We start from the raw sequence: 25665 nt of genomic DNA on the forward strand, positions 1-25665 counted from the left end.
AACACAAGTGCTTGGGTATTCAGGATTCATATATGCCCTATGCCACCCCACTGTACTATTTCCTGCTATTCTGTTCTATTTCCTGAACTGCTCTGTAATATCAGCATCACCTTTCTGAGTTTTTTGGTAACTCCTCAAGGCCAAGCCTTTACATCCTCATGTACCACTCCTGCACCCTGGTATTCTTTGATGTGACTGACCGACAGAGACAGACCACATCACAGCTTAGGGCAGCTTGGGGCAGCACATGTGAGCTGGCTGCCCAGCAGACTGTCAGCAAACCACTGCTGATTTCTTTCCATCTGGAAGGCATGGCTGGCCCTAAATAGCAGAAATTAGACTCTATTCCACATTTCTAACTGGCAGGTCTGATTTGGTAAAAAAGTCATTCAATAATTAGAAAAAATAGCAACACATTAGTCTGGAGATGAAAGTCCTATGAAGCCCCTGTACATTAGGTATGCATGTGGCTGTCACTCTTTAAGCCCTTTGTTCCATTAAACTCCAGGTTTTGGGGATTCTGAGACCAAGTTCAGGGCTCTTTCCCACCCAGCTGTAGATGATGCAATGAATTTAACTCTCCAGTGCAAAAGGTTCAAAGAAAATGTTCACAACACACTGCAGTGGGCTGAGAGACAGGGATGCTTAAAGCCTAAGTGTTCTCTGGGATGTTGCATTCATGTTGGACTGAAAGACAGTCTGAATTCAACCTCAAAGGGGACCACAAATTTCACGGTTTTGAGGCAGTTAAAACTTGGACCTTTTCGAGGGTTGGCCATATCTTGTCTGTTGTTATGTTGTCACTGCCAGGGCAACACTGGGATTTTGGGATGGAGGACTAAGACAGCATGCAAGGGCTCATCTATTTGCCCCTGAAATTATCCAAAACAGATGACATTCACAGTTCCTTCTACCATGTGCCAAAGAATATCCAAAAATTACCACAGATACAACATTTGTGAAAAATATTTGGTGAGGCAACTAGCTGGGCTTCAAGTTTGGCTGCAGAGGTGCTCTAGCAAAGCAAATTGCATTTTAAAATATTAAAATAACAAATACTAATATAGAGCTACTTCTACACTATATTGGTAGTTAAAATACTCCTGATTAACTTATTTTCCTTAATTGTTTTTTATTCAGGCAGCTAATGAAAATTAAATATCCATCAGGAATTTTAGTAGGGCTAGCTGTTTTTTATGAACAAGAATTTGAAAGGTATAGCCCTTTCTCCAGTTGTGTTCAGTCTCTGACACAGCAAAACCTCTACAACTTGGTCAAGGGAAATTGGGGCAGGGGTGGAGACAAAGCTTGGGCTTAAAGAACTTTTAAAGTTTCCTGTGTGCTTAGATTAAATTCATTACTGATGGTAGCTATAATGCAGGATACATGAGCAGGAGAACTGTGCAGAGTGGTTCTGTCACCCCTTGTAATTTTGTTTTCTTGAAACAGTTAAAGTGTTTTGTTTCCTGAAGGAAAAAGCGCTAAATCTAGCGCCGAGTTTACGGTTTCGTCAGTAGCACTTGGGTTTACAACAACTCCCAGTAATATTCTAACTGCAGTTTCCTTTTATCTGCTCTTATAATATGGCAGGGCCTGACACCTTTTTAGACATGAAAAGACTATCTTGTCTCAAGTAACAGCTGCCATTAGTCTCTTTTGCCACTCCATTTCCAAGCATCTCCCTTGACAAAACAGCACAGAGCAAAGGCTGTGCAGGTTTCAAGTTAAATAAATCCCTTCTCATATTAGGAAATTTCTTGGCTAACTAACAATGGATTTATTATGTTCATCAAATTTTTGTGTTTGTTAGGCAGGTTCACACATGCATGAGTATTTCAGTAATCTCTACCAATAGAAAGATGACAATGGGATACAGAGACATTGAAAGGTGATGTTTTAAATTGTATTTTTTTCTAGCGCTCTATGTATACATTCCATGTGAACAGCATTTATTTTCCTTTCTTGTTGTTTGTGGACCTGAAATAGTGAGTTACAATCCTAAGGAATGCCAAGTAAATGTTTCCCTTTATCAAGCTATGCTGAAAAATGAGCTGTATTTAATGTTTAATACTGTTTATAAGTGGAAATAATATTTACCCTTCTAAGACAGAACCTATGACTCTGCTTTATATCTCTGTGAGCATCATTCAAGATAGAGGGATGCCAGCAAGAGTGACAGATCAGGTGAAGTACTCGGGTTGGGACAGCAGTTGTGCAGAAAACCTTTCAGAAAATTACTTGAAAAACCATGTGCCCCTTACCTGCCCCACCTCCGACGTAGCTACATTTTTATTACTTTGTATGAAGCACCCTGGTAGGGCCTATTCAGACAGATGAGGACAGATGATAAATGAAAATCTATTCAAGCTCATGAGGCTGATGCATCAACTGATTTATTCTTACAGGCAGTTTAACATAATCGTGGAGAAACATTCTCTGCAGAAGAAAGTTATGTTACACCCCCTCAATTTACTTAAACATCATTCTCACAGGTGTGAGAGGTTGCAAAGCAGTCAGCACAGTAAAAAGCTCCAAAGAAAAACCATCCCTAATCTTTAGACTGAGTAAATTACATAAAGACGAGAAACCAAAACAATTTAAAAACTGTAATTACCCTTCTGTAAGGAATCACAAGTTTAATTCAAGCAGTCACCCTCAATGATAAATGTTTTTATTTACTGCAATGAGCAGCTACAGCCTAAATAGGAGGGAGCATTCTACACAGTTGGGTTCCCCTCCCCCCCCCCTCTATTGCTGCTTCTAAAGTAGTGGCAGAAAATTGGCACAACATTTAGATGCATTATATATGAAAAAAATTGAGAATTTTCTGCTTTTCATGCTTGAACTGTACTTGTGAAACCAAATTAATTAGCAGGAAAAATCAGCAACATAATATTTTTTCCTCTGCAGTTCTTAATCTAATTTCTGACTTTTCATCATTAACAAAATCCTGACAGTATTTTCATCTACTCATCCATTATAGTAGCCATCTCAAACAGATTTGGAAAACCAAGAAAACTCCCTCCAAAATCCACTCCAGCCCCCCCAATTCTAAAGAAAGCTCTAAATCACAGACATCCACATAGTGTGGGTGAAACGGAATGACCCATCCAACAAAAGAGCACATTCCCACTCTGGGAGGGAACAAAAGCAAGTGTGTTCACATGATGTTGCCATTTTTATTAATGAAAATTTAAACACTTGATTTGAACTTTCAGTATTCAAAATCATCAGCAAGGGAAAAAAATCATACATAACCAAAACCAAAGTTTTTCCACAAAAAAAAGCCCACTCACATCCATTACTGACCACTGCATAAGGAATGGTTCCCTGCCCATAGCACACAGGGGTTGGAACTAGATGCTTCTAAGGTCCCCTCTGTCAGGCTATGAATCTCTCCCTTTAAAATTCCCAGGTGACTCTTATTCTCCTTTACAACACTCTTCTTCCAGCTACCTTCTCACATCAACTGGGTGCTTAAGAGGCTCCAGAAGACAAAGATCATCTTCAAAACTGAAAATAAGTTAATAAGTTCCCAATATTTTTTTTTTTCATTTCCAGACTACATCTCTCATTTGGAAAATGAATTACAAATAAAATGCTTCCATCATCCCACTTAGTTTATTAGAGTAAACTAAGAAATTACCATTTTGTCTAATTACAGACTGTATTAGCTACAGGCTACCTATGTCTTCCTTAAACACATCTGGAATTCAGCTTCCAAACTTGGTCCTTGACCATGATGAAGAACTGACATTTTCACTATGGCACAGATACTCTACATTTCTCTTGTTAACAATATGTCTTGGCAAGATTTGTCTTCCTTCTACCTGGTGCACAGAAAATGTTACAAACACTTAATACAGACAAGGAGGCATTCCTTCAATAGGCAACTGTTGAGGACAACTTTTTTGGTGAATGAACAGAGATTGCTTCTGCAATAAAGAGGTAGGATGAGCACTTCAAAGCAAACTGTAATTGTACTCAAGTTTCCCTTTTTTAAAAAGCCCAAACATTATATTATTCAAAAAACTCACAATATGATAATTAGATTTTCTGTAATTTAACTTTCACTCTATTATGAATTGAATTTTAGATGGGATTTCAACTTTCTTTAACAAAAATGCCCTAATTAAATTTAATTAAGTTAGTGATCAAATTTCATTAAATATTAGATATGACAGCTACAACACCAGAGTATTTTACATGGCTTATTGCACTCTTTGGAAGAGGCACACCCCCAAAGAACAGCTTATTATGGGGTATGGCAGATATAAATTTAGCTACCCTACGAGGTACATCAGCTGTGTGTCTATCTGGTCCTTCAGAGATAGTCAACACAACCAGAAACACAAGATTTCAAAACTTGCAAAATTAAATTAGTGGAGGAGAATGGAGAATTTCAGTTTAAAAATGCTGCATCATGTTGTCTAGGTGCTGTTCTAGTAAGTGTTTTTGTAAGCAAGACTAATAGCTGTACACAAAATCTGCACAACTGATTGGGAAAAATCCCTTTTTCTTAAATAAATCTCCCTCATCCTTGCACATTGTATCCTGATGCTTATGTATTATGTTCAGAATGTAAACATATGCAGAATGACTGGTACTTGCCTACAATTAACTGTTTAGTACTTTTATTATCATTTTAGTTTCAAACTTCAGCTCCAGTGCCAGAACTTCCTATTCATTAAAACTGTGTCCATTTAAGATTAATATAGCATACTGCAGAAACTTTGAGAAAGAACTCTTCATGAACGCAAGTTAACTGATAATTAATTGCTATCATAATCTATTTTATGGAGAGCCTAATTGATTTTGATTCTTCTTTTCAGTCTTTCAGTCAGGGGAAGGGGACTGTCTGCCCACGCATAAGTCAGAACAGCACTCTTCTCTTCCTGTGTGGGATCAGAACCCAATCTTTCAATTGGTTGCTCTGGACTTTGGGAACAATTAACTTCTAGAGAGGATGATTTTGGAGCTACTTGCACTGAGAAACTGTTAACAGCTTTCTTCAAGTTGGTCATTTTCTTCTTCCCTTCAATTGTAAGGGCTGAGTCACTCTTTGTCCTTTTGCTAGAAACAGTGCTACTCTTTTTCTTTGTAAAACATTTTTTAAATTGGCCAGGGTTCAGTTGCCTTTTCTGCTGCTCATAAACAAGGATTTTATCCATGTGCCCATCATCACTGTCTTCGCTAGAAGAGTATCTGTTCTGACAGACACTCTTTTTAAAAGAAGCCTTCCAAGTAGTTTCAACACAATCTTCTTTAATATGACAGCCAGTTGCATCTGCTGGCTTTTGAGACTCTGGAAGCATTTTACAGCCAGGATGAAGTGTCTCTGTTGTTTGCCCACCGAAAGCTAGAGATGCTGAAACATTTCTATAAGGGTGTTTTTGCACCATTTCAGCCAGGATGTCAACTTTTTTGTATGCAGCCTGATAGATATGTACACCGCCTTCACTCACAGAGTTTTCTGATAGAACATTTTTATTTTTCTGCACAATGTTATTTAACTGACATGAGGAAGAGACATGATTTCTATCAGGATTCAATGTTTCTTTTGTTTGTTTAAAACAATTCAAAGACTCCAGTTGCACTGCATTTTCAGACAAAGGCTGTGATGAAACGGGAGCCTTCTTAAGTATTCGCTCCCTTAAAGACCACTCCTGAAGTTGTCCCACAGCATCATTTGAGAACAAATCATCTTCACTATCAGAATGCGTATCAGACTGCGTAACATCAGAATACTCTGAGCTATTTCTTACTGTTTTATGATTTAGTGGATGTGAGTATTTTATGCATGTGGTTAAGTCAGCTGCTGGATCATAGTCATCACCTCTATGGGCTGATGAAGTGCTGTAGGAGATTTCTTTTCCATCAGTACTGCTCAGTTGCAGACCAGCTGGTACAAAGGAAGAGGATGATATCCCTGAATACTTATTGCATTGTGAGGGCACAGATGAATCAGCAAGAGCAGCTGCTGATGCTGACACATGAACTGTTGTTATACAGGATGATGAAGGTAATGCTACATCTTTTGATTCAGTACTTCTCTGCTGAGTCTGACCTTCTGGGGGAGCTTTTGTATCTGACATGGAGTGTTGCACAGGAAGAATTCTCTGTGTAGGCTTTAAATTAATTTGAGACAGAAGACCGGTAATTTCATCACAAGAATTTGGTAACTCCTTTTCTTCTGATCTGTCTTTCTTTTCTGAAAAGAAAAATAATAAAAAGTGCACTTTGAATGATATATAAATCACAGCTCATATTTTTTAGTGCAAAACTACAGAATTGTAAGATTAAAGCACAATCCCTGTGAGGTATCATGATGTCATCTTGCTTTGGCATTATATTGTTCAAAAGAGGGAGAAATGTTTTTTTTTTCTTTTTTGCATTCTGGCAAGACACATAAATTCATAAGAAATAAGCTTCTGGACTCACTTTTCTGTTTCTTCTGAAGAATGTTTGATTTTTCCACTTCATAGAGGGCAACAACATCAGGATAAGCAGCCTGAAACAAAGTCTCTTCTTCTACTGTGACTACAAACAACTCCACAGGCTCATCTTCTGGATCAACATAATGTTCTGAAAAAATAACGAATGCACTTTTGATATGAATGTCAAAGTATGGAATGGAAAACCAAACAGCAAAGACCTGAATACAAAGAAGGTACATAAAAATTCAAGAGTATGATATTTGAGATTTATCTGCAAGTGAAGTCTTTTTTTTGCTGCCAGTCTCCTGGCATAAACGGACACACTACAGGGAGGAGTCTGGCAGCACAGGAAATTTTCTAGCTAGTAAACAGTGACAGCTTCAGGTACATAGTGAAATAAGGTATGAAATACACAGTTCAGGTCTTATTTACAAGTACCAGAAAAAGTAGCTGAAGACTGAGTCCCTAGGTAAATTTGTTTTCTTTAAAGCATTGCTTTTTCTTTCAAGGTATGTGAAATTTGATGCACATTTCCTGTAATTTCCACAGAACAGTCTCCAATCTCGCCCAAATTCCATTGTCTTAGAGTGTTGCCAAACTCTTGTCCTCTTTAAAGCTTGATTTTATCTTTTTCTATGACTGTTTTGTTTCATAATGTACATAGAAACCAGACCCACCTGGTTTTTGCCATTCAATTTCAAAACAAGGAATTCCATTTTTAACACGTGTCTTAACAATCCTGTAAGAAGAGGAAGTCCATTAAATGACTTAAATCTAGATTAAATCTAAAAATATTTTAATATTCTAATTTGGAATGATTAAGAGAAAAAAAACAACCAGAACTTCTCATAAAATTGAAATTACTACATGTTTTAAAAAATACACTACTCTATCTACAGTAAAATTTGGAGTATAGATTTGACCACTGAAACATTTTTATTTGACACTCAGAAGAGCATTCACACAAAATAAAAAAGCCCTTCTGTAAGAGACAAATATAATGCAATCTCCTACAAACATCAGTTTGGTATCTTCAGCTGACCTGTCTGAAAGGCAGGTCCTGCTTGACCAACCTAATCTCCTTCTTTGACCGGGTGACAGGGGAAAGCTGTGGATATTGTCTGCCTTAGACTTCAGTAAAACCTTTGATGCCATCTCCCACAGCTTTCTCCTGGGGAAACTGGCTGCTCATGTCTGGGATAGGTGCACTGGGTAAAAAATGGTTTGTATGGTCAAGCCCAGAGGGAGTGGTGAGTGAAGTTAAATCTGGCAGGAGGTCAGTCACTGATGTGGCTCCCCAGGGCTCACTACTGTGGCCACTCTTGTTTAATGTATTTATCAGTGACCTACAGGAGAGGATCAAAAGCAGTTCAGTCAGTTCACAGACAACACCAAGTTGGGCAGGAGTGTTGACCTACTGGAGGGCAGGAAGGCTCTGCAGAGGGGTCTGGACAGGGTGTACTGATGCTGAGGCCAATTGTATGAGGTTCATCAAGGCCAAGTTCTGCCCTTGGGTCACAACACAACCCCTGCAGCACTACAGGCAGGGGAGGAGTAGCTGGGAAGTGGCCAAGAGCAAAAGGCTCTGGAGGTGTTGGTCAACAGCAGCTGAACATGAGTCAGAGTGTGCCCAGGTGGTCAAGAAGGCCAGTGTCATCCTGGCCTGGATCAGCAACAGAGTGGCCAGCAGGACCGGGGTAGTGATTGTCCACCTGCACTCAGCACTGGTGAAGCCACACCTCAAATCCTGTGTCTATTTCTGGGCCGCTTTACCACAAGGGGTGGTACTGGATGTGCTGAAGCATGTCCAGACAAGGGTAGTGCAGCTGATGAAGGAGCTGGAGCACAAGTGTGAAAGGAGCAGTTGAGGAAGCTGGGGGTGTTCAGCCCAGGGCGGACCTCATGGCCCCCTGCAACGGCCTGAAAGGAGGCTCCAGCCAGGTGGGGCTCGGTCTCTTCTCCCAAGTAACAAGTGATAAGAAAGAAAAGGAAATGCCTCAAGCTGTACCAGGGGAGGACAAGATTGGACATTAGAAACAATTTCTTCATGGAAAGGGTTGTCAAGCATTGGAACAAACTGCCAGAGAAGTGGTTGAGCCACCATCTCTGGAGATATTTAATTTAAAAGATGTGTAGATGTGGAACTGAGGGACATGGTTTAGTGGTGGACTTGTCAGTGTCAGGTTAATGGCTGGACTTCTCCAAACTAAATGATTCTATGATTTTAAGATACCAATGCCAGAGAAGACTGTTGCCCTGGACAGTAATTTTCTGAATGACCAGATAGGGTCATTTTTATCTTTTGCATGAGACCATGAGGAGAGACACAACTTGAACTGAGCAGGGCCAGTCAGTCACTGAGATTTTTCTAAAAAGACTATCTACAACCCAGTTTAGTAGCATCCTATGTGTGAAGAGTAGGATCATGCTGATCCTGCTGACCATTACTGTATTTCTAAACACTTGTTAACAAAAGAAATCTTCCAGAGCATGCACCATCTCTCTTAAACTCCTGAAATATCATAAAGTGCTATAAACAGAGAATGTAAATTAATTCATTCATCAAGGTAAATGCTGGTGATTTATCTTGCCAATCTATTTAAAAAGCATTCTCCAACCAGTCTCCCTAATCTTTTGAAAGATAACACTGAATAGATCAAGATATGACACATCTATCATGACACATATATGATACTAATTCAAGATATGACACATCGACCCAGAAGTGATACTATCACACTGCTCTTGACTGTGCTGCTGTGCCCCAAACTTAATGTCTAAAAACCTTGGCTAGCATGGAAAAATTACTAACCTTATTCCAATAAAAGAATTAGAGAGGCAGGGAGAATTTGGGTTTCATTTGGGAAACAAAATCATCAGATAAAATAAGTCACAATTCCCTTCACAAAATGAAGTTCAGATTTGCCAACAGACACTGTAGATTCTGGAAATTGACTTAAGTTTACAAAAATATTAGATCATTAAAAAAATTACATTGAAGGCTGACAGAATAAGAAAATGCTAATTCTGACTCAGTAAATTCCTAAGTAACAGAAATCTGGATGGTGGGAAATTATTCTGGGAAAAAGTAATTACATGCTTATCTTGCTTTTCCTTTCCTGAATGTCCGTTTTAATGACAGTATACTTGGCCATTTTTACATTAGCACTCCTGATTGAAAAGTAGTGTTGACACAATGACAGCTGGTAGGTCTGATAAGCAATCCGAGATTATGACTGAATTTGCAGTTGCTAATTTCTAAGCCTGAACTCTTACTTTGAGACACAGAATTCAATTAAATATCTGCTAAGAACCTGAGCATAGGACCAAGGCAGGTCCAAGGAAAAGGAACAAAAAGCAACCATAGGAGAACCCAAGCACTGCCATTTAGAATGAAACTGCTCTATGTATTACTTTGTGCAGCAGTAGTACAATTAGTGCACTGATCTGAATTTTTACCTCTATTCAAAACAAGCACAAAACTTGAAACAAAGATAGAAGAAAACCATATTTCCTTTTTTTCCAAAAAACCTTGTGGTTTTTATTTGCCAGCAGAAGTAAACATATTAAGTGCAAGGATCAAGCTACATTACCGTATTGCCTGCAGTTGTTTTGAGTCAATGTATCCAGATTTTCTCTGGATCATATCATAACGTGTCAAAAGTGCAAACAGCTTCTTACAAGCATAATGTTTGGCCCATTCCATCTTCTCTGAAGCAAACAGCTGTTTGTATAAAAGAAAATCCCATACTTTAAAACATTATTTCTTCTGTTAGATAGTTATGTAGTTGGGACACTGGGCTAAATACTTAAAATCTCTAGAGTGCATTTATACATTAGTGTAATGCCCAAAAACACCTCACTGCCAAGGGAGGGAATGGCCATCCCTAGCAGGACACATTCCTCAGCTGTCAGTGATGACTAGGGAGCAGTTGTGGTGGCAGTAGCAGAGATAAGGCAGTTGTTAAACATCTTGTCAGGTTCACATCAGCTCTACCAGGAGCTGTCAAAGTTACAGATTTCACATGTGAGACAATGAACATGGATTTTCATTAAAGCCACATTGTTTGACTGTGCTCTATTCTACCATCTGTAATTCTTACACTATCATCAAACCCAAAAAATGAAACATTGTAAGAGATCTGATTTTGCCAATAAAAAAAACAAGTAAAAAGCCTTCCTAGAAACCAATGCTAATGAGCATATATTAACACTCTCACCCTCATCTAGCAATATTGGACAATGAAAAACAAAACAATGACAAGTGATCTCTTTCTTTCACTTTTCTATCTACCTATTTACAACAACTGATTTTTTTCCAAAGTCTTCAATTTTAGGCTTTCAAAATAGTGAGGTATATTAAGATGTTGTAGCAAGATTCTTTAGTTCTTATTTCAAACAAAATTACCAACAAAGATCATCATTATCACAGATGCCTTCCTTAGTAATAAATAAAAGACTACAAAGCTGAATATTCATAATTTTGTTACATACCTGAAAGGACAATAAATTTGGCCTTTGACATTCTTTTATGTTGGTCAATTTATTCTTGTTTACAAGAAACTCTTGGATAACCTCGAGATAAAACAAAAATGAAGCAGTTTAAGAGAGGATAAAAAGCTGAAATTTAAACTAATTGATTAAAACAATTGATATTAAGTAGGCTTGTTTGTTACCTCAGAAAATGGAAAGCCCTCACAACTCATGGCTTTTCTGGAGGTAAAAGCAAATGCGTTAGGAACTGAGGACAAATGAGAAAAATGCAGCACCTAAATGTTTACCCTGCATATGAATGCAAGGAAAAGCAGTTAAATTCTCAGGCCATTCCTACTTTCTGATACTGTCCTCCACTGCATTTGCTTGTTTCAGTCGCTCCCACCGATGCCATTCACATGGGCAGCAGTGTTTGGAGTCATGGGGTTTGCAGCATCTCACACTTTCACAGAATTTACATCCATTATGCTCGTGGTCCTTGTAAGAACCTATAGCAACAGACACACAAAGTGAGGAGAAAAGAGGTTTCCAAAATCTCCAAACCTATAAAGGCAATATTGCAAATATAAAGCTCAGAACATGTATGAATGTGATGTGAATGGCAGCTGTAAGCAGATCTGAGTGCATTAGTTGCATTTATGAATCTATAGTAAAAACTGAAAAAGACATGCAGGCTTTCATTTTTCTGAAGACTTTTCCCTCAACAGTTTCAGATCATAAGCTGGAAGCTTTTTATCAGAAAACTACAGAAGAAATGTGTGATAACCTGGAAAAGCACATATAAGTAATATATTTGAATCAGGCTTTTCCTTCACCAAATGATGTATTAGAATGAGTTCACTAATCAAAGATGATACCAAAATCAGGCATCATACTTGGGATTAATTTCTTCTTGCAAAAACACTGCTACATACCTCATCAATAATGAGATTCAGCCCTCTTGATGCAGGACCAGTTCAAGCAACTAAATAAATAGTTACCAGGCAGTATAAAGTATAACATGCTGTCTTTATTGATCATGTTAAAAAGGCAAATATCTGGGATCCCACAAGAGCATTATGATAACATTCCATCTGCTGTCAACTAGGTTACACACTTGAAGAAAATCAGTCCCAAGCCTTAGAAGTGTTTATATAAGGGTACATATACACAATATTGAAAACATGAAGATGGAAGCTGAAAAGCGTTATAACTCTAGTAGAAAAAAACCCATAATCCAATAAAACAAAACTCATCACCCCATAATAAAAAGTAAACGATTAGGCTAAAAGTACGGCTCAGCACTTTTCACACTGACCTGGATGATGGCACTCTGAACAGTGAATTACCCTTTTAACAACCAAAAGTGGATTATCATCATAGTGAAATTGTTCCTTCCACTGCTCAAACCTAAAAGGATGATGTTAAAAGGATCAAGAAATATTTTTGGCTTTCACACTTAAACCACTGAAAAATAATTTCTTTATACTTGTCAAGCATTTATCCAATAAACAGTGTTCCAACTTATGAAACGGGGTTCTTTTACAGTACACATCATGTCAGATTTCTAGAATTCACACACATGATGATAACAAACATAGAAAGCACTTGGTATTGCAACTCCTATCTAAAAACGAGCAAGTCTCATCAGTGCCTACAACTTTCACTCCAATGTAACACTTGATACCTACTAGCTCAAGAGTTAGGAGCCAGCTAATGTTTAAAACAAGTAAGAGACTTGACTAGCAAAACACCCAATTCCTTTAGCAAACACAAGGTAAGGAATGTGGTAATATCCTCCCTAACTTAAAACAATTACAAACATTGTCTTGGAGTTGAAGTACATACTATTAAGTCTTTGAATAAAAAAGCAATAAATTCCATTTTACCTTTGCAATAAGTTTTCACCTTGCAGAGTCTCAATTAACTTTAAAGCTTGTTCCTTCCCAACTCCTGGAACCCCCTGTATAAAAATAAGAAATATTATTTAATTACAAACAAAATATTCATATTCTCACAAAAACATCTTTATTATATAGCATAGAGTAATGATAAAAAGTTATTCCAGATGTTGAGAATAAACTGCGAAAAATATTTTTGACCAAGTTTAAGGGCCAAGAGAAGGTGATAGATTACAGCTGCAGTGCCAGTGTAACACACAAGTTGTTCTTATGCTAAACAGCACCTGAGATAAAACAAAAGCAAAAAAGGAAGCAGGAAGCAATAATAAACTCAAAAGTTCGATTCAGAATAGAGAAGTTACAATGAAGTACAAAACACTGGCACAGGTTGCCCAGGCAGGTGATAGATGCTCCATTCTGGAAATATTCAAGGTAAGGTTGGAATGGGGCTCTGAGTGACCTGGTTTAATTGAAGATGTCCCTCACTCCAGGGGGGTTGGACAAAGTGAACTTCAGAGGTTCCTTCTGATCCAAACTACTGTATCAGACTACGATTTAGAACACACACATATTGCTTTCCAGTTCTTTACATCTTCACCCTATTTTGCCAAGAATCAATACACCTGACTAAGAAGATTGTATTGATTGCACTTTCTACAGCATCATAACAAATAAATCTATATATATTCAGTTGTAATGGCACAATTGAATACATACAACCATATAAAATAAATCTACATTTCAGACCAAGTTTTCATTGGACTAGAGTCAGACATTCAAGTAAAGTCAGATATTTAGCTTCTGCAAGGAAAGCATTATTTTGATGTGTTTTCAACAAAACAAGTGCAATTATAGTGTGGTATTCTCATTTATCTGTTCTGCCAATCTCCATTCCCAATGGACTCCCAAATTCAGCTCTCTTTACAAGTTTCTGTCTTAGATCCTTTGAGTTATTGCAGCTCAGCAAAGTAGATTATTTGTCATCACATAATTGTGACATTTTAACACTGTGTAAGAACTTGGCATTCCAGGAGTTATTGTGGTACAATAACCACTGATTATCCACTGTTTTTTTTACTCCCTCTCTTTACAGTGGTAACAAACTATTTACAGATTCCTATAACAGAAGCAAAATTAAAAAAAACCTCAAAAAACAAAAAACAAATCCCCCCCAAAAATAATGAAAGGTTTGCAGTATCAGTTGTTTAAAGGACAGTTTTATCTGACACATAATTATTTAAGAATAACTAGATATCTGCTTCAAGCCTGAATGAGAGCTATCATAACCTACATGAACTGCATGGAAATCAAGTTTCATCCCTTTTCTTTTCCCTTTCAAATAGCCATTACAACAGCTTCTGTTCAAAGTCTCAAAAAAGAAATCAAGAGTTTACAGGAAAGAAAAAAAATACAGAAGTGAAGTAGAAATGACTGAGATTCCTCAGAATTAATTAGGTGAACTTCCAAATTGATCACTTCTAATTCTTCATAAATTATATATTTACAAGCAATGGAACAGCAATACATCCAAACTGCATCCAGAACTGCCTTTACTAATAACTACAGCTCAAAACCACCACTACTAAGTCTTCCAAAAAGCACAGACAAAGCCATTTTTTCCCGTTTTGCACAGCTCCTCTGCCAGGGATGCACTTGTATGCGACTTGTTACAAAGCATCCTCATAAACAATCGAGTTCTCACACCTTGGCTCAATGCAATCAGCATCTAAACTTTTACCTTCACCTCCATTATAGAAAAGGTTTGGAACAACACAAAAGAGTCTTAGAAAGACTGATGTACATGAACCATTCTGAATATCTTTAACCTTTTACAAACAGAATTTACAGTGACTTCCTACACATCTTCTACTAGATCTCAGTAATCATGCATTGCATAAGCTTTCCCAGCATGCACATTCTCCCTCGATAGACTTTGTTGTTTTTCAAGACAGTGTAAGCGCCAAATAAAAATAATTATATTGCTTACCTTTGGAAGATAATCACAGCCCAGAAGAACTGCTAGTCCAATCAAAGACTCTCTGTCACAACCAAGTTTCTCTTTAATAGAGGATATTGTGTAACTGTCAAGATGTGGATCCTGCAAGAGAAATTTATTACATATTATTTCTGTTACAGGGAAGGAACTGCCCTGAATCATGTTCAATTTGGATTGGTTACTCACCTCTATTCACCCACACCCACAGGAAAATGGTCTACCCCATAAGAGGGGTCTAATAGAAAAAAAAAATTGCCATTAAAATTTATAATGTAATGCATGGACACCACATGAACAACTACAGTTCTGGAACTTCAAGTATGGGCATCAACTGTTGAAAGAAACTAAAATAAGCCAAGAGGTCCAGCACACAGCTGGATAACCATGTTACACAGCAGGTGAGCAACTGGCTCACAGGTCAGGCACAAAGAGTCACAGTGGATAGGGTTAAATCAAGCTGGCAGCCTCTCACAAGAGGAGTTCCACAGGTCTCCTATCCTCAGCCCACTGCTCAACATCTTCATTATTATCCCAAACTTGACGTCAAATTCAATGTCAGGACTGGAAGGAACACTAAGTAAGTTTACCAACAACACTAAATTGGGAGGAGTTGTTGGCTCCCTGAAGGGCAGCGAGAGAAACTAGAGAGATGACACCAACCACATGATGTTTCGCAAGGGGAAGTGCTGGATTCTGCACCTGGCCCGGGGCAGCCCTGGCTGTGTGCACAGACTGGGCAATGAGGCTGGAGAGCAGCGCCATGGGAAGGGACCTGGGGGTCCTGGCTGATACAAAGCTGAACATGGGCCAGCAGTGCCCTGGCAACCAGGAGGGCCATCCCTGTCCTGGGGACATCAGGGACAGCATCGCCAGCCGGGCAAAGGAGGGATTGTCCTGCTCTGCTCTGCACTGGGGCAACCTCACCTCCAGTGCTGGGGCAATTTTGGGGTGCTACAATATTAAAAATTCATTAAGCCATTAGAGAGCATCCAAAGGAAGTAACAAAGATGGTGAAAGGCCTTGAGGGGAAGCTGTACGAGGATTGGCTGAAGTCTTTTGGTCTCTTCAGCCTGGAGGAGACTGAGGAGAGACCTCACTGCAGCTTTCAATATCCCCACAAGGGGAACATGAGGGGCAGACACTGATCTCTGATCTTTTCACTCTGGTGACCAGTGACAGGACTTGAGGAAGCAGCATGAAACTGTGTTGGGGGGGGTTTGGGTTGAATATCAGGAAAATGTGTTTCACCCAAAAGGTGGTTGGTTACTGGAACAGGCTCCTCAGGGAAGTGGTCACAGCACGAAGACACACCCGACAGACTTCAAAAAGTGTTTGGACAAAGCTCTCAGGTACATAGTGACTCTGGGGATGTCCTGTGCAGGGCCAGGAGTTGGACTCAATGATCCTGATGGGTCACTTCCAAGTCAGTATATTCTATGACTTTAGTTGTTTTTATTGTTTACTACCTGTAGAAAAAAGTGTGGCAAAACGAACATTATCAAATCCTAGTGGCTGTGCCAAGTAATTTCAGGAAGTGAAGTTTTTAAAATGCATGTAAACATTTCAATGCACTACCTAAGTAAAATGAAAAAGAATAAAATTGTTATCTAACATATTAGGCATAAGATAAAGAAATATTTGAAAGGTAAAGGGACTCAAATACAAAATGGAATCAAGATTAACATGAATTAAAATATAGGCCACTGCCTTCTTCCTCAATCATGACAAAAAAAATCCCCCCCTAGAACAGCTGCCCCTGACAGAGTGCCCTCTGCACACTGACAAATTATTTTTTATGCTGACCTATGTATGTATCTAAGTACACCTGAAAGATTGAGCTTGCCTTCACTGTTGGTGATAAACAACAAGGAAGCTGAATGAAAGAAGCAGGCCAAGGAAGAACTCAAACATGATGTCACCAAAGCAAATAACCGTCCATCAATCCTAATTCTTTTTTAGAGTTAATTATTTGTAGTGCACTTCTTTTGTTCTATTGATTTTTTTCTTATCTCCAATGTATTTTTTCAACAAGACTTTCAGATGGACAGTATAAATTACAGAAATTTGGGGTAGCCTTTCACCATTTCTGGAAAATTGTATTCTTAACAAATGAACACTTCAGTTTAAGGCCATAAATGATTTGGTTTTCTGAATGATCACAAAAACTGATTGTGATAAAGATGGACAATCCCTACACTATTCATATTCAATTGGGAAGAACAGCATTAATTGCAAGTATATTCATAATAAAATGAACCTGTAAGTATGTGAACGTAAGTATGTGAACACTTATTAGCCCCAGAAGGCTGATCACTCTCGTATGACCTAAGGGGAAAATTTATAGGAAGCAATTACTTCATTCAACTTCTCCACAATAAAGGAGGAAATGGGAAAAAAAATTACTATTTAGCTTTATATGAGGCACCACAGGGTACTACAAACACAGGCAATATTAACCTGTTCTCAGTAGTTTTCCTCTCACAGCCAACACAAGAATTACCAGTGAATCAAATAGAATGTTCCTGTCTTAAACATACTATTTCAAACAAATCTAACTACAAGGTAAGTTTAATAACATGTAAGTATTTTTTCAGGTCCCTTCTTTCTATTTACATTTCTGTAAAGAGCCTATAGAAAGAGTGGGAACAGGGTGAGGTACATTACCTTAGCATTCATAGCAAAGTTCCTATAAACTGTTTGAGCTCCATATAAGAAAACATCTCCATCATTGGTAATGCAGCCATCAACAATTCCTTTTGCATTTAGGTAGGCACACATTGCCTCTGCTTCTCCAGCCGCTTGAACCCAAGGGACACCTAAGCACTCCAGCAGTTCAAGACACTAGAAGAAGGAACACAAAAGGGAAGAGGTTGAATGCTGGGCTATTAAATTCACTTATTAGCATGCATTTTCTCAGACACAAATGCATTTAAAAACTGCTACTCTTGTTCTGTCTATATAACACCTCATCAATGAAAGCACTACTTAAGCAAAAAATAATTTCCTGTAACAGTGAAAAGTAGATATCCACGAAAAGCTAAGTATTAATTACAGGACTTAAACACAGCATGATTAATGGCTAAACTCCTTCACAAAAATCTTTATACTTTAAATAGATATTTAGGATGTGTTCAGAAGAGTAGTAACAAAGGAGTATTTATCTTTGAGAAGTAATGCTGTCTACTCAAGCAGTAATGCTGAGCCAGAACAGACATCCTCCAACAGGTGCCAAACTCCAAGAGTATCAAGCAGAAAAGTACAATGCTGTCATCCTACCAAGACTGGACCACTGTACAAGACACACCAATATATACTTAAAAATTTCAGAGAAAATACTTTATTTTAGAATTTTAGAATAAAGGATTGTTGTATTGCGTTTTTATATTTATGTAACAGCTCTGTAATGGTTTGCCCCTCCACCCAATGGTTCTACCCCGAGTTTTCCTGCAGTTCCCTCAATGTCAATGTCTCTGTCAATGCTTAGTCACTCTCCTCTCCCCTCCCTGGTACCTTGTCCATCACTCAGCTCCCCATCCCATTCTTCCAGAATCTTTTACCTTGGGTGTCAAGGGATTGAATGAGGGCCCAGGGTCCCACCCTTAGGTTTTCCCCATTGGTTTTTGTATCTATCTATCTTTTCACCTTCCACTGCCCCAAATCCCCCCATTGGTCAATGGGTGTTCCCTTCTCCTTGTTACCACCCCAGTATTTAAGACGTTGCAAAAGCCTTAAGGCCACTTTTGGCTGCTGGACACTGTAATTCAGAGCTCTTTGGTGTGGAGTTGCATTTTTAGATTTTATTATATTTGCATTCTGTAATGGTTTGTTCTTATGTACCCCTGCATTCTATTCGGTTTCTCCCCGAGTTTTCCTGCCTTCCCTCCTGTGTCAGTCACCCATAAAACTGCTTAGTCGTTCCCCTGTCCCCTCCCAGGTGCCTTGTCCATCACTCGGGTGTCCCGTCCCTTACATCTGGAAGCTTCCATCCAGGGCGCCAGGTGATTGGATGAGGACCTGGGGTCCCTCCCCTGCTCCTCCCTCATTGGATCTCTCGTATGTCGGTCCCGGCAAGAGCCACTCCTTAATATCTTCCTATTGGAGAGTCGGTTCCCCTCCCTCCCAGTATATAAACTGGTGCAGGCGCCTCTCTGGTGCTCTTGCTGGTTGGCTGTATTCACTTGCTGTTGGGCCCCTCTGGGTCACAATAAAGCTTTGGAGTTTAGCCCCCAGCAAGAGTCTCTCCTTTACTTCACCATCAGGATCTGCAGCACTCACAGAACCCACAGAGGCACTCCCTAAAGCCCATCTGGGTCCAGCAGGGGCAGGGGGTGCTTCCTGCTGCCCTACTCGCCCCATCAGAGAGCTAGCCGGGGCTGAGGAATTTGGGACAAGGATTTGGGGTGAGGACGCAGCACTCTGGAGCCTGGATTAAAACTGAAACTGTTTCCCAGCCTTGAGTCAGCTCCCTCATTACCTCCTTGGACGCCGCCTCTCCCCCAAACAAGGCAGGCAGTGTGACTTTCTGCCGCTCCCCGAGTCCCCTCGAGATCCAGGGGAGTGACCCCCGCAGCTGACTGTACCTCTGCCGGGCAGGGGAAGCAGGGGGCTTCAGATTAGCAGAGTGGCAAAGGATGAATTGGTATGTAAAGTCTAGTGAAGCCCTGAGTACCCATAAATTTTACTTCATAAAATTTTGAATAGACAAAAACGGCTAATGGGGCTGGGAGGATATGAAGACGTATAGATACTAACACCATAAAAGAACGGCAAAGTTAAATTTTGCAATTAATGCTCAGTTACGTTTGTCAATCAAAACAGCACAACATGCACAGGAACATATCAATAAGAAAATTTTTCTGACATTGTTTCTCTTCTATAAACACTTAACAGATGCTGTAAGGCCTGACTTTGAAGGTGCACATTCCTTCAAACCTCATAAAATTGCTTACATTTGTTGTGCATAAAGCTTTGAGACACTGAAGTGTTAGAGGTTAATGACTCAACTGGCCACTTGAAAAAGCAGCAGGTGCTTTGCTGAGGCCAGGTCTGCACTCCCAGCCAAAGAGGAGGAGGTGTCTGTTGGTGAAACCTTGATCCAGTATGACACAGGAGATAGATACCCACCATGGGTATCTGTCTCCTTTAGCAACCCACCATGGGTATCTTGTAGGAGGGGACTTAGGAGACAGTCCCCCTGAACTACCTTGGGAGGTGACAAGTGTGTAGTTTCCCGCCTCCCCTGTTGTCAGTCTTTTGTTATACCTTCCCCCCTTTCTTGTCCATCATTATGTGAGCCATTCCCCAGTTCTGGAAAGTTCTTCATTCCCTGTATCCCCATTGGTTCCTTCCCTGAAACCACTCCTTCCCTTTACCCTCATTGGCTGTAGCCCTATCACCTGACCTTGACCCCACCTCTGAACCCTTCCCTCATTGGATGTTTCCTACCCAGACCCTCCTCCTATGTCACTGTTATAATCCTTACCCCACCCTCAGTTCGGGGCTCTCAGTGTGAGCTCCCATCCAGAGTGGTTGTCTCCCTTTCGCTCCCCAACCTGCCTTTTCCTATAAGAAACCCTCTTGGAAATCAAGCTGCCTGAGAGTCATCCCACCTGCTGAGAGGAAGCCATTATTAGGCTATCCCGCTCTTGTGGACCGGACTCTGTGGCGTGCCCAGAGGTCAGAGGACCCAGGTGCCTCAGTATCCATCTCCTTAGCCTTTGTTTAGCAACAAGCTGTTTTCTGAGTTGGGTGAGGCTAACAATAATCAGATCCTGTGAGGTGGGATAATGCTTTTTTTTATCTTGCCAATTTCCTCCTTTACAGAACTGGCTCAAGTGTAAAAGATGCACAAACGAGTCATTCAGTGTCATTCCACCCTAATGTGCCCCAAAGGAATCTCTTAAAAAGAACCTGTTACTTGGCCTTCAGGAGTGGGTTGCAGCAAAAGCTATGAATTATTTCAAATTCCTGTATTTAAGATTTCTTTCTATCACATTAAAAATACTTTAATACTCAGTTACTCACCTCTTTTAACATGGCTTTAAATAAAGATCTCCCTGTTCTTACAGCTCCAGCTTTCTTTGACGGCCCATAGCGCATCTCATTCCTCTTGCTCATGGTGTCTGCTTTCAGCCTGGGGGCCTCTCCCTCCATGACAAACACTAGTTTAATTCCCATTGATGTAAAGAAAGAGAACCGAAAAAACAGGTTTCTGCAATAAAGCAAAGTGTTTCATAAGCTGAACTATTTGTAAGACTGATTTCTTCAGACCTTTTCCGTATATCCCTTACATTTTCCTGACCATACCACTGGAAAGATCGTAGCATTGTCTTTACCTCTAGTGAATCTCTCACCCTCAGGCTAAACCAACCTCTGATCTATATTCCTGTCTTTGGCTGAAACTGTCATATTATGAAATTGTAGCAGCTTTACAAAATTCCCATGAAAATACCACATAAGGACAGAAAATATCTTTTTTGGGTGTAAAGATGTAGGTGAACTTAAAAGGCTTAATAAAAATATATTCAATATCCAAAATCTACCTCCAAACACATAATTACATTGATTCTTTTATATCAAATATTAACCTAAAATCTATCAATATAGGTATATATCAGGTGACTGAATGCTGTAGTATTGGACAGACTTCTAGATACCATTACTATGCCAATTTATTTCATATGCAAACCAGCACCACTGAGGGGTGGAGTTTTACAAGGCTGCAGTAATAAATATTTGGACTACTACAGTAAAATTAGCAGCAGTCATATCAAACAGCATATGCCTTTACCAGTAATTCCAGTATCAATCTTTCAAAAGGAGTAGATCAAACACTTATACCTCTTTGACAGACATGGAGAGACCATTACATTAGATTTAATTTTGTACAGTTATTACTAGCAAAAAACAGTAAGCTGGTCTTTGGAGGTTAGTTCTATTTTCACAAATTATGTAAAAAAAAATCAACAATTGTTGGTAACAACAATCACTGATGATAATTTGTATATGTTTTCGTTACTGTTAGCACTGTTTGCAGAGAACAGTGCTTTGAAATGATAGATGCTTAGAAATTCTCATTCCTTAGACAAGTCATTTAAATTAAAAATATATACATATTCCTCAAGTTTGTTCAAATACCTGAAGAATGATTTAAACATAATTAATGCAACAGGGGGGTCTACTTAGAACTAACTTCAAACCCTTTACAAATGTAGCATAAGTGATAACTGAATCAAAACACCAGTCATATGAATTTCAGAGATACTCTTAGAAGTCTATTGAATAAGTAACATATTTAAATTATACAGCTCCAAGACGTTTGCCTCGAATAATTGATATGGATACCTGAGATGTGGCTTGGTAACTACTCCAACCATCTTTTTAACAGTCTGTGCTTCACAAACCCACAAACTTAAATCAACAGCAAGTGTTTTCCCTCTGAGACTACTCATGTTGACAGGTTGTCTCACAGGTTCAAGGATTTGCCACAGGTAAGTCACTCCCATTGTTTTCACTTCCTTGTTATCAGAAGGTAGATTTTAACTGTGAAGAACAAACAAAATAAAACAGTTTCAGCATGTGACATTAAGTGAAGCATTATGACTGTGAGGTTCAGAAGATAAATATATTTGTCACTGTAAGTTCTACTTTTATGAGGCAAGAACACTTACAACCAACTCTTCTAAGCATAGTGACTCTAGTTCACAGATGGTTTATAATAAAATAAACCAAATACCTTCTTTGAACAGAACAATTGTATTTTTCATAAGCTCAACAATAAATCAGACTAGATGACCTACCAGTGCTCAGATATCTGCTTAAGACTTGTGAGGAGCTAAGCCACTGTGTGGTCTCACATTTAACACCAGAGTCTGTCAGAACACCAAGCCTGCCTTTGGAGGATGCATTCTTTTATACTCTAATTCCGTTTTTAAAGCAAGGCTTTTAAATTCCAGGTTTTCAAACCAACTTCTCATGTTAAGATTAACTTTCCACAGAAATTAGGTTTCTAATCCATTTCTTTAACTACTACAATGAGTCAACCTCATTTTAGGTGTATGCAGACAGAGTATTGACAGTGTCAAGCACATAAAAATTAGTTAAAAATACACATCAAGCATACAACTACATAGTACAGTTTCTTCAAGTCCAGGATAATCAGTTTCTTTCTTTTGGATGTTGCACAGGGGCAACATCCAAACCTTCCCAAAAGACAAACATAATAATTCATCTTCAGTGAGAGAGCACCTAACAAAGAAGGGAGATGTCTTTCTGGTGTTATAATTTGGTTTCTGCTAGCCTGCATCAATATAATTTCTTAAAAAAACAACTGTCAGTCAGTTTCTAAACATTGTTATGGAGTGTCGCATAGTAATTAATGGGAAATACAAATACACTACAAACACCCTATAACTGGTTAGATTACAAGTAGTAACAAAAAAGCATAAAAATTGAAATGTAAAAAAAAAAAGGTCGACTTTTCCACTTTAATAAAGTATAGCTATTTGAGGATTTAAGTTTTTCACATCACATTGAAGATATATCTAATGGTGAGTTATGAAAGCCTGCAAGACTAGTACGAGTATTTGGTTTCTTTGAGTGTATTTCATAAAATATTTAAATTTGAATTCAGTGTACAAATAGCTCAACTACTCTTAAAATGAATTATCTGTCTACTCGGATTTTATTTAACAGCTTCGTTCATCACAAGCCTCCAACCCTAAAGAGATAGCAACTTCCAAAGAAGCAAGACTAAACTTGATATATTTTCATATACTTAGAAATCACTAAAGATCGTTAACAGTAAACATAACCATCCCCAACAAAATCTTCTTAATGTCTCTTTAGGCCAGAATGTGCTAAACCTATAAAGCTTTCATGTCTTATTTAGTCTTTAAGACTACATTCTACTCTACTAAGTTTTTTTTACACCGCTAAATATGCCAGTTACTTAAAAATATCCACGGAAAGCATTTAACGCTGAAATTAAATTCATACAGAGATAGTTTCACATATGACCAAGGTAACTTGCAAAGACAGCTAAGCATTATTTTATGTCTCACCCAGGGGCCTTTAAAAAGGAGGAAAAAGACGGCAGAGGAAACACGAAAGCCCTGACGTTTTTAACAACTCACCCCTCTCTGAACCCGAGCACAGCTTTGCCCATAAACCTGCGCACCCGAAGGCCAGCAGCGGCGCTCCAGCATCTGCAGATCCCCCCTCAAGCGCCCACGGCTCCTCCCGCGGGATGCGCGCAGCCCGAGCCGCCCGAGCGCTCCGCGCGCGCAGCGTTTGAATCTCCCGCCTCGCTGCGCCGGCGCTCCCCGCGCACCGCGCCCACAGGAACGGGCGTGCCCGAGCTGCCTGGGCCGCTCCGCCTGGGCGCGGGCCGGGCCCGCCCCCGCGGGGAGCAGCGGGAGCGCCCGGCCCCGTGAGGGCCCCGCGGGAGCCCCGCCCGGCCCCGTGAGGGCCCCGCCCGGCCCCGTGAGGGCCCCGCCGCGCGCGCTCCGCGCGGCCCCCGCGCGGCGAGCGCCCCGCCCCCACACCCGAAAATGGCGCGCGCACGGAAACGGGCCCCGCGGGACGCGGAGCGCGCAGGCGCCGCACTCGCGGCGGCCGCTCTTCCGCCCGCTCCGGCCCGTCCCGCCCCGTCCGCCGCGCCGCGCCGGGATCGGGAGCTGTCCCAGGTAACGGGGCGCGGAGCGGCGAGGGGCGAAGGGAGCGGAGACAAGGGACGGGCGACCCGTGCCGGGCTAAGATCCTGGCGGGCGCTGTCCGGGCGCGTCGCGCTCTCTGGACAGCTGGGAGGGAGGGAGGGAGGGAAGGCAGGGCGGCCTGGCGGCCGCAGGGCGGGACAACGGCTGCCCCCGCTCCTCCCATGCTCCCCGCTCCTCCCGTGCTCCCGCTCCTCCCGGTGCCCCCGTGCCCCCGCTCCCCCCGCTCCTCCCGCTGCCCCCGTGCCCCCGGCTCCTCCCGTGCCCCGTGCCCCGGCCTGGCGCCGCGGTTCTGTCGCAGGTGGCTCAGCGAGGCCAGTTAGCGGCCGGAGCTGGCGTTTGTCACCCGCTGCCCCGTGGTGTGAGCGCTCCCTCGGGCGCCCGTCTCGCACGGCGGCCGCACGGGCGTTCCAGCCGCCAAGGGACCCGTGGCTCTTTGCCACGGTGAACGAGCCTTCCGGGCCGTTCGGTGTTGGGAAGAGCAACAGGTAGTGGTGGACTTGAGGGGATTTCTGCCCCGCTTTCCTTTTCGCTGTCTGTAGAAGAGGCAGAGCTGCCCTCGGTGCCGCAGTGCACTTCTGGGCTTCTCAGTACAAGAGAGATGGAGGTCCAGTGGAGGGCTGTAAAAGATGATTAATGGACGGAAGCATCTCTCTTATGAGGAGAAGGCTGACAGAGTTGGGCCTGTTCAACTTCGAGAAAAGATTGCTGAGAGGGGACCTCAATCTGTATAAATGTCTAAAGGGAGGGTGTCAAGAGGAAGGACCAGGCGCTCCTTGGGGGTACCGAACAATAAAACTGGTGGCAACAGGCAGAAACTGATGTGCAGGACGTGCCACTCGAACACGAGAAGGAATATCTTTACTGTGCAGGTGAACACGAACTGATCGCTCAGAGAGTCTGTGGAGTCTCCCTTACTGGAGATACTCAGAAACTGTCTGGACACAATCCTGTGCTATGTGCTCCAGGATGACCCTGCTTAAGCAGGGAGGTTGGACCAGATGACCCATTATGTCCCTTCAACCTTACCCATTCTGTGATTCTGTGAGTCAGGCAGTGCTTCCTTAGCATTTGATGGGATGGTATAGGCTTCTTATGCACTGGCTGCAAATGTATTAGGAGAGGAGTTGTCAACATCAGACATA

At 40.8% G+C, this 25665-nt stretch overlaps 2 protein-coding genes across 4 annotated transcripts in view; one reads left to right on the forward strand and one right to left on the reverse strand.

Moving 5' to 3' along the window:
* Window positions 1-2371: 2371 nt before the first annotated feature.
* On the reverse strand, window positions 2372-24159 carry GEN1 (GEN1 structure-specific endonuclease). Of its 2 annotated transcripts, none has more exons than XM_021525367.3 (14): window positions 23942-24159; window positions 22152-22349; window positions 20832-21018; window positions 17472-17648; window positions 14799-14909; window positions 12800-12873; window positions 12229-12320; window positions 11269-11419; window positions 11114-11150; window positions 10932-11012; window positions 10031-10161; window positions 7115-7176; window positions 6442-6585; window positions 2372-6211 (listed from the first exon to the last, which is right to left on the reverse strand). In XM_021525367.3, the coding sequence occupies exons 2-14, from the start codon at window positions 22310-22312 to the stop codon at window positions 4806-4808; spliced, it is 2814 nt and encodes a 937-aa protein (XP_021381042.2). In that variant the 5' UTR covers window positions 22313-22349; window positions 23942-24159; the 3' UTR covers window positions 2372-4805. The 2 variants fall into 2 exon arrangements, with proteins under 2 accessions (XP_021381042.2, XP_021381041.2); XM_021525366.3 differs by having other exon boundaries at window positions 23986-24132.
* Window positions 24160-24346: 187 nt separating this feature from the next.
* The window catches only part of SMC6 (structural maintenance of chromosomes 6), a 45693-nt gene continuing 44374 nt past the window's right edge, over window positions 24347-25665 (forward strand). Inside the window, exon 1 of one of the 2 annotated variants that reach the window (XM_021525368.3) lies at window positions 24347-24493. The gene's annotated coding sequence lies outside the window, so the exon portion shown is untranslated. The remainder of the gene's footprint in view (window positions 24494-25665) is intronic. The other variant, XM_077782441.2, reaches the window with a different exon arrangement.

Source organism: Lonchura striata, chromosome 3 (genome assembly GCF_050655825.1).
Source record: "Lonchura striata isolate lonStrDom1 chromosome 3, ASM5065582v1, whole genome shotgun sequence".
Taxonomy (NCBI): domain Eukaryota; kingdom Metazoa; phylum Chordata; class Aves; order Passeriformes; family Estrildidae; genus Lonchura; species Lonchura striata.

Bases quoted from the DNA above. Each gene is read 5' to 3' on its own strand.
- GEN1 (XM_021525367.3), bottom strand. From the start codon at position 22,312: ATGGGAGTGACTTACCTGTGGCAAATCCTTGAACCTGTGAGACAACCT. The intron at 12,321-12,799 runs GTAAAATGGAAT...TCATCCTTTTAG, and splicing joins GGTGAAAACTTATTGCAAAG to GTTTGAGCAGTGGAAGGAAC. The intron at 10,162-10,931 runs GTATGTAACAAA...TTATACAAACAG, and splicing joins CAAATTTATTGTCCTTTCAG to CTGTTTGCTTCAGAGAAGAT.